At 49.4% G+C, this 13,436-nt stretch overlaps 1 protein-coding gene and 1 long non-coding RNA gene across 9 annotated transcripts in view; both read left to right on the top strand.

Annotated features, from left to right (window-relative positions):
• LOC116588023 overlaps window positions 1-4,709 on the top strand; it is a 45,108-nt gene extending 40,399 nt beyond the window's left edge. The window contains exon 4 of the long non-coding RNA XR_004284742.1: window positions 2,256-4,709. This is a non-coding gene — a long non-coding RNA (uncharacterized LOC116588023). The remainder of the gene's footprint in view (window positions 1-2,255) is intronic.
• Window positions 4,710-10,751: 6,042 nt separating this feature from the next.
• The window catches only part of ARID1B (AT-rich interaction domain 1B), a 440,654-nt gene continuing 437,969 nt past the window's right edge, over window positions 10,752-13,436 (top strand). For 5 of the 8 annotated variants that reach the window (XM_032338637.1, XM_032338633.1, XM_032338636.1 and 2 more), the window contains exon 1: window positions 10,752-12,760. In XM_032338637.1, the coding sequence (XP_032194528.1) occupies window positions 10,913-12,760 (1,848 nt within the window). In that variant the 5' untranslated portion in view covers window positions 10,752-10,912. The remainder of the gene's footprint in view (window positions 12,761-13,436) is intronic. The other 3 variants (XM_032338638.1, XM_032338634.1, XM_032338639.1) reach the window with 2 other exon arrangements.

Here is a 13,436-nt window from a genome sequence, read left to right as displayed (position 1 = left end):
CTGGCACCAATACATAGGTATAGAACGACAATCACAGGGCACCCTATTTCAGATTTCAGTGTGTATTTCCAGAAGACTGAGGAAAGCCTAGAAAAAACTCATGGGATTTCCTAGAAGAAAAAAGGCCATTAGAAATGATAGGTGACCTTTTCTGGTGGCCAGGTGATGTTAAAAAACCGAGTGTGGCAGGAATTATGAAATAAAATGGAGGCAGGCAATCAGCTGTCCAGTGAGTTTCTCCATGGAAGGTCAGCAAGCAAGGTCATTCCAAAGTTTTAACCTTGAACCTAAAATTTTTCTGACTTTTCTGAATTATCTCATGTTAGTAAGATGGTCTAGCCTAGTTAATGATAAATGTGTCAATGGATAAATTACAATTTGCAACATTGGTTTTTTTTTTTTTTTGCAGACTGAGTAAGGTTTCTAGTAACTGTCTGTCTGTCTGTCTCTAGAAGTCTTCCTATTGTTTTCCTCCCTCTTTTCGCTCCACCCCACTTGCTTTCTTCCTTGTCCTCTTTTCCACTGCAACCACCCTGGATGCTGCACGTTCTCAATCCCAAGAACCAACACCCCCCCCCCCCCCCCCCCCCCCCCCCCCCGCCGCTATTCTTTGTCATTGCAAACAAAGGGTCCCACAGGGCCCCACAGGCAGGGTGGGCGTTCTGGAGGCCACCTTCCTCCTCCCTCCAGCCTTGGTACCAGCATTCTTTTTTGGTGGTGGAGAGCTTCTCCAGGCTTCATGATCACCTCCAAAGAAAAACGCTTCTAACTACCCACTGTCGCATCAAGCCACAGAATCATGGAAGGACTAGGTTAGAAAGGCACCCCCAGCCTGCATACCCCTCCGTCTCCCTCACCTAGTCCCTGCCAAGGATCAACTGGGACAGGGCTAGCAGTGACAAATCCTGGGATTCCAGCCTGTAGGAAATGGGTTGAGGACCCAGAGCCTGAACTGTCAGGATGGAAAGAAAACCTTTTCAGGGGGTAGGTGTGTTCCTCTTTCCATAGGTTTAGCTTGTGAATAGGTGGGGCTGGGAATGAGGGGGGACTGGGCAGTGAACAGACTTTCTCCCCAGCCTCGCCGCCTTCCCGCTCACTGCCCTGGGCCGTGCTTCAGCTCTCTGCTCTCGGCCCTGCTCTCGTTGTCCTCTCCTCTTCTTCTGCGCCAAAGCAAGCCTTCAGGAACGGATCCAAAATATATTCATAATATAGGGTCAGTGACCGATTAAAGCTTTAGGTACTACTCCGTAGAAACATATTTGTATTCGGATAGGGCGCAGAGCCTTTAAAGAAAAGAATAAATCCATAAATCTTTAATGGAGAAATGTTAATTAAGTAGCAGAAGAAAGTTTGGAATTGAGTGGACCATACCTAGTTTTCCTGAAATCACATGACAGATACCTATTCTATTTAGAAATCAAACACACACACACACACACACACACACACACACACACACACACTCCCCTTACCCACTTAATTTCAGGCAATATGTCAAATTATATATATACATACACACACACACACACACACACACACACTCTCTCTCTCTCTCTCATTTAAGTCTTACCCAAACCTTCCCTCCCCAAATAAAAACATGCAAGGTAGATATTTACTGTTTCATGCATATTCTGCTACCCAGAAAATTAATCGCCAAAACTTGCACTGCCCATAAATTTGGAACTGGGATGTGAGTCCAGCTTCTTTCTCCAGATCAGGAAGCTGCCAGAGGTAACACTCTTTTCATGTGGTGGGAAGCAGCTTTCCTGCTTGCCTCCCGGGTTGCTTAGTTAAGGAATGCACAGAGCTCTAAAAATCTTTTAAGTCATCTTAAAAAGTCCTCTTAATTGTCTCTGTTTTCCTCTGAACTTCCTCGTTTGTGGATGTCATCCTCGTAATGAAGCCCAGTGCCTGCTCTATTTTCATTTTTCAGCCTATGCAGGATATAAAAAATAAACAGCATATGGTGCAAAGTTAATGAGATTAAAAAAATAAGTTCACTTAAAATAATCCATGGGCTTTTCTACGTGTGTTCTTGGTCTGGCTTCAAAAACCACAGGCGTTTTACTATGCTTTAAAAAAAGGGTGAATATTTGCATTGTTTCTGTTGAGGTCAGTGGGAAACCAATCTCACAGAATCAGCACTAATAATCATGTTGTTTATAAACAAGTGTCGCGCTAACCAATACAGACTGAGACTTACTGTGATGGGCTCGAGCGTTAAACATATTCAATGCAACTCTCTCCGGTTACAGATCTCACGCTCACGTGATACCCCTTGAGCCTGCAAGGATCATGAAGTCTCACCCAGGGAGGAAGATGGGAAATCAGTGTCTCAGAGTGGTAGCCCTCTGAAGATAGCCTACAAGTTATATTACGTCGACCTGACCCTTTCAGAAAAAATTCCTACACCTTTGAAGCAAATTAAAAAGGAGAAGGAGGAGAAGCAGTTAGGAGTCCTTTCTTTATTTTAAAATGATTAGCTAACCACATAAAGGTATTGTTCCTTAAGCTACATCACTTCTCTGCATTGAAAGAAACAATTAATTTGAAAATGCATGTGAATAATTTTACTTGGATGTTTGTGTTCAGCTACAAAGTTCTTTTGACAATTCAGTCCTAAGAGCCCACCGTGGGTCCAGGACTGTTCTGAGTATGGTGGGAGAAGGAAAAGAATCTTGAAGGTGGGGACTTTTTGTCCCTAAGGAATTGATAGCCCAGTAGAGGGACATAAGGGCCTTAATAAAATAATAGTATCAGACACTTCCCTTATGCCATGCACTGTGCTCAGAGCTTTGCAAGGATTATTTAATCTCAGAAGCCCAGTGAATTAGCTACTGTTATTTTTCTGTATTTTTGACGGGATGAAATCAAGGTTTGTGTGGTTTACTGAAATCTCGAAGTGCCGTGAGGATTATGAAAAATCATAGGCACTATATCGGGTTTCGATATTGTTTCCTACTTAAAAAAAGAAGAAGAAGAAAAAAACCAAACAAACAAAGCAAAAAACAAAACAAAACATCAGTATTTTGAACCAGACAGAAGTTTTCCTCTCTCATAAACCAACTCTGAAGGCAGACAGTAATTGACCCGGCAGCACACCTCCCCTTAAACACCCCGACTTCCCTGTCTCCAAGGGATCTGGGAAATGTAGACTTAAAAAAAAATTTTTAAACAGGTGGTCATGTGCCCAGCTAAAAACTGGGGCTTCAGCTACTAAGGGTAAAGAGAACAAATGTTGTGTTAGCAAAGCAACTTGCTTCTTTGCCATATCTATGTGCCCCTCTGCGGGGCACAGGATAGACAAAACACGTGTTCCGTAAATCATAGTTGTGAAACTCAAAGCAGCTTAGAAGTGGCTTGGTTTGTTGGTTTAAATACAACTATTTCTGCCTGAGGTTTTCCCTTTTCTAGATGGATGCCGTATCCTTAAATAGGCAAATGAGTGAGAAGGGAAGGTGTGCTCCGGACAGGGCTTGCCTCTCCTTTTCCTCCCCCAGATATGCCAGGTGGTTTGTCCCAAGGTTTGCAGCTGTGGAAAGGTGGCAGAAAGCCATGTCAGTGCAAAACAAAAGATACTGCCTGGGTCCGGGCATTTCCCAACCTAGTTTTCTACTTTCTTCCTGTGCCTTCTTTCAGGGACTACAAATGATACCTCCAATCCCTGGCAAGTGGAGAGCATCTGGAGAGCCACACTGCAGAATTCCGGGGGACACACAGTCATAGGGCTCGGAGGTGTCCTTTTAGATGGAGGGCTACAAGCCTGGCACCCCCTGAGGGCTGTGACTTGACTCACTCTGTGCATTTGTTTTGAAGAGTTTCTCAAGGATCATCTCAATCTCACAAATTCCTAGATCTGAGAGAAGGCTCCCAGGTCACAAAATGTTTGCACTGTGTGGATCTGAGGAGTCGTTTCCAGCTTTTTAAAACCCTCTGAGGTGCCTTTAGGTCTGAGACTCTATGCTGAGCAAAGTTGGCTTATCTGAGCAGTTGGCTTATCTTAGCGGGGCAGGGAGCGTTACTGAGAAAACTCGGGTAGGTTAGAGGGACAGGAGGAGGGGGCTGGATGGTGCGGATACAGGCTGGAATTTCCAGCTGCTTCATACATTGGGCCAGGAAGGGGTGGAGGAGGAAAAAGAAGGGAGAGGTAAGGCCCAGATCCTTCCATTACCTTGTGAGCACATCTGAACTGGTACCAAAGTCTTCCCGAGCCTCTCACCATCTGCCCCACGGAGGGTCACTGCAGGCATGCATGTACGACTTCACGTAAACTAGAAAAAGACGCCCCATCCTCCAGTGGACTCAGTCCTGTGCCAGGACTCAGGGAGTGGCAAGTGAGGCTCTGGCTGGCTTTGCAGCTCCCACTCATCTCCTTGGCTGGGAGCCCTTGAGCAGCGAACAGTCCGCACATTCTTAAGTGGGGGGACTCTGTGGGGTCAGTTTACTTATCGCCATCCCCACAGTGCCTCCTGTCCTCATCCAACTTCTCCATCTCTCATCCCTCACTTGGACGAGCTTCGTCGTGACAGATAACTCTGAGAGCCACTTACAGGCTCCCATTTAGCCTTTCGTGTTGTCAAGTAAGGTTACACATTTATTCCTAGAGATACAGTGGCCGGATGAAAAGGGTTTCATCATGTTGGTTTTAAACTTGTGATCTGTTAACAGATCACACAGCTGGAGGGCACTATAAATTAATTAAAAATAAGTCCTAGAATTATTCTGAGCGTAAAAAAGCACACCTGGATTGCACTGGGTTTTGGAGGCTGAATACATTAAAAAATTGTAAACATTAAATGAATTTTTATGATCCTTAGTGTTTCTTCTTAATTCACTGGGAGCCTCAAGAAATAAAGGTGGTCAGGCCTCCCTGGCCTGAGAGATGAGCCTGGACCCCGAGACAGTCCCCAATGCTACCGCCCATCTGCTCTGGCTCCACCCCTTCCCGGCAGCCAGTGGGTCCCGTGACAGCCAGGATCCAGCGCTGTCAGACCGCGGCTCACATGTGGCAGTCCCTTAGCTCTGCTCTTGGAATACCGGCCTTGACCGAGGACCCCACCTCTGTGGCTGCTGCTGGCACGCCCCCACTCTCCTCTCTACCCCACTGGCCTTCTACTGTCTGGGATGCCCTTTCCCTTCTTTCTCTGGTTTTCTCCCACTTTGCAGTTTTCGGCCCAAGCCATACTTCCCCTGCCTGGGTCCCCTGCTTCTTCATTGACTGCCCTCCTAGAACCCTGTCTCTTCAGAGCATGTTATGTGCACACAACTCTACGTTTACTGGTGTGATCATTGGTCTACCAGCAGGTTCACTCTGTGAGGTAAGCACCCCCTTTCCTTCTCTGCACCCCTCCCCACTGTGATGGCTACAGAGCTCGGCACCCGGGTGCAGAGGAGTAACTCGGGCGTTATTTGCTGAATGAAGGGGCTGAGCCAAGAGGCCACCTTCCCAGCTGCTCCTTGTGTTACGTTTTGGGAGGGAAAACTTTTCTCACACACGGTCCTTGAGAAAGCAGGTCACCAGCACCAGAGAGAAGTGCGGCTTGAGAAAGGAGACATCTGAAGGATCAGAGATGCCAAGAATCTAGCCCATTGAATTTTAAGGCCTACAGCAACATCCCACATGATAACATTTCCTGTAAGTTAGGGAGAGAAAAAAAAAAAGATTTATGCTTAACAACTTTGGATGTTCTTAGAGGAACGCATTATTTCTCAATGAAATTTGTGAATTTCATTTTGTGAAAGAAAGCACATAGCCAAGTCCTTTGTCCCTTACCAGAATAATGAGGGCACTGCCAATAACCTACCCTTAAAGGTGCCCACTACTAATCTTAATGGATCAGGGACAAAGCAATTGAAGATGCACAGGGTAAAATAAAAATCACACATGCACTGAGGGGCCTGGGTGGCTCAGTTGGTGGTGTCCAACTCTTGGTTTTGCTCAGGTAATGATCTTGGGATCACATGATCGAGCCTGCATAGGGCTCTGGGCTCAGCAAGGAGTTCCTCCTCCACCCCCGCCTCCCGCCCCCAAAATAAACAAACAAACAAATAAATAAATAAGAGTTTAAAAATAATCACACATGCACTACATTAATGCACACGAGTTGCTTGGAATTTATTGTGCTTGAAGAGTAGTTTTATTTTAGAAGTTTATGTGTACTATGAAGCAATTAATCACATATAAGACCCAGAAGGGCCTCAGATAAGTAGCTAAAATCTTTCCAGAAAATGGAGGTATTTTGCTCTCCAAATGACTTGCCTTCGTATTCTTGATTATTATACATGACTTCAAATAGGTTTACTTCCCAAGTAGTTACTTCCGAAGAACTAGAGTGGAGCTATCTACAAAGTGTCTTTATCCACAGAGCAGGGTTATCAGTGATAGAAGCCATACAGATGATTAGAAGACATGACATAATCGTAGGAGAGAGTATTGAAACACACCTGTAAGTGCCCAGTAAGAGATTTTGATGGGAATAAAATGAAAGAAATGTCATCAAACACATATTTATCTAAAAGGTATAGAAAATTTCTAAACGGGGCTGTAATAAAAAAATTATTTATTACATACCATTCAAAATGTGGATGGTCAAATATAAGATAAAAAGTACAATGTTCTAAAATGTAATAAGGTGTTTCTTCATACATTTCATTGATGTTACTATGTTTCTTGGGACCTTTGAGAGAGATTGCAGTAGCCTAATGGGAAATTTGACTTAAGGTTCTGGAAGTGTAGCCCCGTCAGTGGTGGGTTCCCAGCGTTACCTCTGAGCGCAGTGCCAGATTGAGGATTGAGGATGAGGGCAAGGTGCCTGCCAACAAGGCATAGCCCCAGGGAATCTTGTTGGGTGGGAAAGTCTGAGCTTGCTTCTTTATTGGCCAAACCCTCTATGACGTTTCAGGGCAGCCCTGAGTACATTTTAAGGTAACTGTTTATTTCCCCTACTGAGGACAGGACCAAGAGAATAATTATCTTTTTATTCTAAAACATGTCACAAAGTAGATTCAAGATAAATTTGTTTGATAAATCAGTGGAACTTATTCCCATCTAGGTTGATTATGCATGCTATATTATTCTTACTAAGTACAATGTGTTACTATTCGTCAGAGTCCCCAAATTTATTTAAATTATTTTCGCTTGGTTTTTTTTTCCCCCCATATCCCACCTATTGTTTGCCTCCTAAACTTATGGACCACTGCTAATTTACATAGTTGTTTCAAATCAAATGCTATGTCCCATATCTTGCATTTACTCGGTTATTCACTGCTAACGTCTAAATCGGAGAAGTGAAAAGGACAATTGTTTAGTGCTTTTAAAGTCCCTGCCCAAGATCAGTAGGGAAATCCCATTAGCTCCATTCATCGCATTTCTCATAAATCTAAAAGGAAAGCAAGTATCCAAAGCCTTATTCTTTAATAGTTCTTATTTGTAAAACCTTGACAGGGCTTTATTCTAAATTGCTTCCAAATTACGTAAAGAATACTGAGAAATATGATGGTTAGTGAATCGTGATAGCTTCAGTTATCGAATAAATAACCAGGAGAGTAAAAGGGGACTAATCTGAAAGCAAACAGAATGATGGGCTACGGGAAGGCAGAAAGAGCAGAGCTGTGGCATTCTTCAACTACCATCTGGCTCAATCCTCTTTAAGTGGCCAAGTGGAAGAGTCTTTTATTTGGGGCCCTAAAACTTCTTCAAAAGGAGCAGTATTTAAATATTAGTATTTTCATAAAGTAACTCCCCTCCTCCCACCAAAAAACCCAAACAAACCAATCCTTTTTATAGCCAAAAAGGAACGCTTAAGAAAATAATGGGTAATCTTCTGGCTAAACAGGAGGGCGCAGGGCAACCTGTGGGTGGGAGTTGGCTGCAGGGGCCTGGGGCCATTCCCCAGCGTGGGGACTTTAGCTGTCACTTTGTGGTTAGAGTGACTTATTCAAGTTGTCATTATTGTTTTGAAATTAGGCAAGAGGTGTAAAAGTAAGGACTTCATTAGGAAAAAATGTACCTGTTAATTTCTAGTACCTGATTTCATCAAAAGGAAACAATCATGTAGGGTTGCTGTATAGGATGAATGAGGCAAGTGGCTACAAGAGAATTCTCATCTATGGTTCTAACTGTGCTTTTGTGAAATGGGGACCCGTTTCATCACTTTCGAACGGACCCCTGACAATTGCTGTTTTTGTCTATTAAGTCACAGATTTTTACATGAAACTCTAAGAGGCTTTTATTTTGTTTTCTTGAGAAGGTGTGTTTAAAAACTGTAAGCTGAATGACGAGGAGCCGGCCACTTGTCTTCAGCAAGGATGCTTTCAAGAAGGTATTTTAGTATTCTCTGTGGTTTAAGAGACAAAACCAAGTCCTGCCGGCTTTGTGTTGTGCTCTTACAGACTGCAGTGCCTTCTGTCTGCTTTAGGGTGTGGCATCTGCCATTGGGGAGGAGAAACTGGCATGTGTCGCCTTTTATAGCAGGCTGATTTCATTGTGCTAGGGGCCTCTATTTCATAGCCTCTTGGTTCCAATCTTCTAGTTGACTTGCTGAAACAAATGGGATTAAAAGAGATTTTGACTTTCTGTACCTATTTTTTTTTTTTTTTTTAGTTCCATGATTTTTGTATATGAAAAATATTTTTAAGAAAAGGGCCAGAGCTAAACTTGGTGACTCATTTTCCCCTTTCGGGATTAGCTGTGAAAATAAGACACAAAATATAGCTACTCCTGTTTAAATGGACTTTGACATATTTCATCAGTTTGGAAAAATGCTTTCCTACAATTATATCTATGTATTTAGTTTGGGTCTAGATGTCTAAAAGCATAAATATGTAATTGATTTTAGAATATATGTGTACACATACAAAACAGACATGTATTTATATTTGCATATAAGAAACTTTAAAAATTCAACTTTCGTGGTGTATTGCGTATAATTAGTATGTATTTGAATGCATAAAGGGAGATAATCCAGGAGAAAATGTCAAAAAGGCACACTAACAAAGATGTAGTATTCTCTTGGCAAAAACTGATGAATGATTTGGCATGAATTCATCTTACAGTTCTGTAATTCTCTCTTACACACAATGATATAACCCGTTTTCCAGTTGTTTGCATAGAATTACAATTTGTTGTTTGTACACTCTGTAATGACCCTTGGGTGTGCACCTGATTCCCCTCCCCCACCAATTAGTCACCACTTTTTTCCACCTATCCTTTTCTGTTTAGTCATTAACATATTTGCACTTGCTCAAGCGAGTAAAAATAACCATTGCAGTTAAAATAAACTAATCTTTATAAGAAGCTGAAGAGTGAGATGATTTTAGAAAACTATGTTCTACTAAAATCATATATATTATTTCAGCTAGTGTGACCCCTTGGAAGTTCTGGTTTCCACACTAGTGCAAGTGAGTCATTGCTTAGGTTAAGAAGGCCTGCTTGAAGATACCCAGAAGGTTACTAGGTGATAAATTAACAATAATAAAAACATTTAAAACATCATCAAGTGACAAAATAGAGTATTTTTAAAAGAACAGAGTCTGAAACATTTCTCCTTAAGATTAGATTCGACCAGTTTACATTACTATTGATCTTATGTTTATTAAATATAATACATATTTCTTTTTAGTTTTGTTTCACACTGCTTAGAAACGAACCCATATCAAGAGGGTTAATTGTGCACATTAACCTCTGAAATATGATGAAAGGCGTCATATAGATTTATGAAGACATGAGATAAACTTCAGCTGTCACTATTATGGCACCTGTAGTGAAATTTCCACGTGCAAGTGCGAGCATAACACACCAGTCTACTTATTTGAAGACCTTCCCTTTACTGAGAGGACAGACACGGGCATTTTAAGAAAAATGCTCCTTTGGGAATGCTTTTGCGTTTTCACTGATAAGCCTACACGCATATATGAGGTGCCTTAAAAAATCGTTATATAAACATCATCTCTGGGGCAGGTGCCGCCAGCCTCAGCACTTACTGAGCACTTGCTGTGTACAGGGCACAGCACTCCCTGAAGGCGGCTAACCTTCCCTTAAAGGCTTTCACATTTCGCAGTTTGAAGAAGTTGTGGCAATCACGCCGATGGCCCGAATCAAGGCAGAGAGGCCAACAGTCTGAAAAATTACATAACTCCTGGGACAGGCAGTGCTTTTGCACAGATTGCCCAAATATTTTCTTTCTCCGTCGGCTCCCCCACACCTCGGAGGCCAACAGATAACTTTGCTCCCCGGCCCTTCTCCCTCTTTTGTCTGCTCGTCAGACTCGTTTTCCACCTTTGTATCGCTCCTTTTAGACGTGAAAACAAACACGCGAACGGCCGGTTGGCAAGGAGACGGGGCACGAGGGGAAAGTGCAGCCTCCCGCCGCCCCACGCCGCCGCGCTCCGGGCGCCTGCGGAGCCGGCCCAAGCCCCGGGCCCGGGGCCGCCGGGTGCCCGCGAGGCTGCGCCCCGGCGGCGGGCGGGCGGCGGGCGCAGGGCCCGGCGGGCGGCGGCGGCGGCGGCGGCGGCGGCCCGCGCCGAGTCCAGTCCGCGTTTTGCGAGTGCACGCGAGTAATCAGAGAGAAGTGGATAATAGTTGCTCGGGCTCGCTCGGCTCCCTCTCATGCCATGCTGGGCCCGATAGGCTCAGTCAGTCGTGTATTTACCCATATCCGGGGTAGAGAGGAAAAGAGAAAAGTTTCATTTAAACCTGAACTAAAAACTTTCACCATGAAATCACACAGCGGGAACAGGCCCAGACCGTAAGGCGTGCCTCCCGGTTCGGCTCCGGCGGGGCCTGCGGAGGGGGAGGGGGCTCGCTCGATTCCCGTCGGGGCGTGTGGATGCGCACAGGAGGGGCCGCTGACTAAAAAGTGGGTTTTATTGTCTCCCCCCGCCCCCCGCCCGGCCTGGCCACGCCGCGGCGATCATGGCCGCGCGGGCAGCAGCGGCGGCGGCGGCGGCGGCGCGGGCGCGGGCGGGCAGCGGCGAGCGGCGGGCGCCTCCCGGGCCGCGGCCGGCGCCCGGGGCCCGGGACCTGGAGGCGGGGGCGCGCGGCGCGGCGGCGGCGGCACCGGGACCCATGCTGGGGGGCGGCGGCGACGGCGGCGGCCTGAATAATGTGCACCACCACCCCCTGCACCCCCGTCACGAACTGAACATGGCCCATAACGCGAGCACGGCGGCCGCCGCCGCCAGCACGAACAGCGCCAAGAGCGGCGGCTCCGAGGCGGCTCTCAAGGAGGGTGGAAGCGCCGCCGCGCTGTCCTCCTCCTCCTCCGCGGCGGCGGCGGCGTCCTCCTCTTCCTCCTCGTCGGGCCCGGGCTCGGTTATGGAGACGGGGCTGCTCCCCAACCACAAACTGAAAACCGTTGGCGAAGCCCCCGCCGCACCGCCCCACCAGCAGCACCACCACCACCACCATGCCCACCACCACCACCACCATGCCCACCACCTCCACCACCACCACCACGCACTACAGCAGCAGCTAAACCAGTTCCAGCAGCAGCAGCAGCAGCAGCAGCAGCAGCAGCAGCAGCAGCAGCAGCAGCAACAGCAGCAGCAGCAGCAGCAGCAGCAACAGCAGCAGCAGCAACATCCCATTTCCAACAACAACAGCCTCGGCGGCGCGGGCGGCGGCGCGGCTCAGCCGGGTCCCGACATGGAGCAGCCGCAACATGGAGGCGCCAAGGACAGTGCCGCGGGCAGCCAGGCCGACCCCCCGGGCCAGCCTCTGCTGAGCAAGCCGGGCGACGAGGACGACGCGCCGCCCAAGATGGGGGAGCCGGCGGGCGGCCGGTTCGAGCACCCGGGCCTGGGCGCCCTGGGCGCGCAGCAGCCGCCGGTCGCCGTGCCCGGGGGCGGCGGCGGCGGTGGCGGCGGCGGCAGCGGCCCGGCAGCCGTCTCGGAGTTTAATAATTACTATGGCAGCGCTGCCCCTGCTAGCGGCGGCCCCGGCGGCCGCACTGGGCCTTGCTTTGATCAACATGGCGGACAACAAAGCCCCGGGATGGGGATGATGCACTCCGCCTCAGCCGCCGCCGGAGCCCCCAACAGCATGGACCCCCTGCAGAACTCCCACGAAGGGTACCCCAACAGCCAGTACAACCATTATCCGGGCTACAGCAGGCCCAGCGCGGGCGGCGGCGGCGGCGGCGGCGGCGGCGGCGGAGGAGGAGGAGGAGGAGGAGGAGGCAGCGGAGGAGGAGGAGGAGGAGGAGGAGGAGCAGGAGCGGGAGCTGTGGCGGCGGCGGCCGCGGCGGCGGCGGCAGCAGCAGCAGGAGGCGGCGGCGGCGGCGGCGGCTATGGGGGCTCGTCCTCGGGGTACGGGGTGCTGAGCTCCCCCCGGCAGCAGGGCGGCGGCATGATGATGGGCCCCGGGGGCGGCGGGGCCGCGAGCCTCAGCAAGGCGGCCGCCGGCGCAGCGGCTGGGGGCTTCCAGCGCTTCGCCGGGCAGAACCAGCACCCGTCGGGGGCCACTCCGACCCTCAACCAGCTGCTCACCTCGCCCAGCCCCATGATGAGGAGCTACGGCGGCAGCTACCCCGACTACAGCAGCCCCAGCGCGCCACCGCCGCCGCCGCCGTCGCAGCCCCAGTCCCAGGCGGCGGCGGCGGGGGCGGCGGCGGGCGGCCAGCAGGCGGCCGCGGGCATGGGCTTGGGCAAGGACATGGGCGCCCAGTACGCCGCTGCCAGCCCGGCCTGGGCGGCCGCGCAACAAAGGAGCCACCCGGCGATGAGCCCCGGCACCCCCGGCCCGACCATGGGCAGATCCCAGGTAACCCCCGCGCCGGCCGGGCCTGCTTCCGCCGCGGCGGCCTCGCCGCGCGCCTCGAGCCCTAGTTTCTTTCTTTCCGCGTACTTTTTCTGCGTCTTGTGCTGGGGGGGAGGCGGGGGCGAGGCGCCCAAAGCCATTTTAACTCGCGGCTGCCTCCCTCGGAGGCTGGGGAGCGGGGGGCGTCCGACTGCGCGGCCCGGGGGCCTGGGGAAGAGGGTCGCGCCGAGGGCCGGGACGCGCGCTGGGATGGCCGGCCGCCGAACACCCCCGCCTCGCCACCCCACCCCGGGCTCGGAGCCGCGCGTCCGGAGCCGGGGACTGCGCCTCGGGCGAGCGGTGTGGGCGCCGGGGACGGCTCGGGCGGCTTTTGTAACCGAATCGGCGCTCCCGGCCGGTGCGGTCTGGGGAGGGATATTGACCCGGTCTTCTCGGTTAGCGCCAACAATAAGCCTTAACTGGGAAAAGAATGAGGAACTTTGTCCTACCTCCTACCACACCGCGTTCCCTCTTAGCCTGCAAGGTGAAGGCAGGAAAAATAGGTTAGCTTTGTGGCAACCGAGTGTGTTTTTCGTAGTTCTTCCCCGGCTATTCAGACATAGTCGATGCGAGCTTTGGGTTGGAATGCTTCGTAGCAAAAAGAATACCCCCATTTACAACGACGTGGAGGTAAAATATC

The sequence above is a fragment of the Mustela erminea genome, chromosome 4, assembly GCF_009829155.1.
Source record: "Mustela erminea isolate mMusErm1 chromosome 4, mMusErm1.Pri, whole genome shotgun sequence".
Lineage (NCBI taxonomy): Eukaryota > Metazoa > Chordata > Mammalia > Carnivora > Mustelidae > Mustela > Mustela erminea.
The sequence above is the reverse complement of the archived record's forward strand: the minus strand, read 5'-3'. Positions and strand labels throughout refer to the sequence as shown.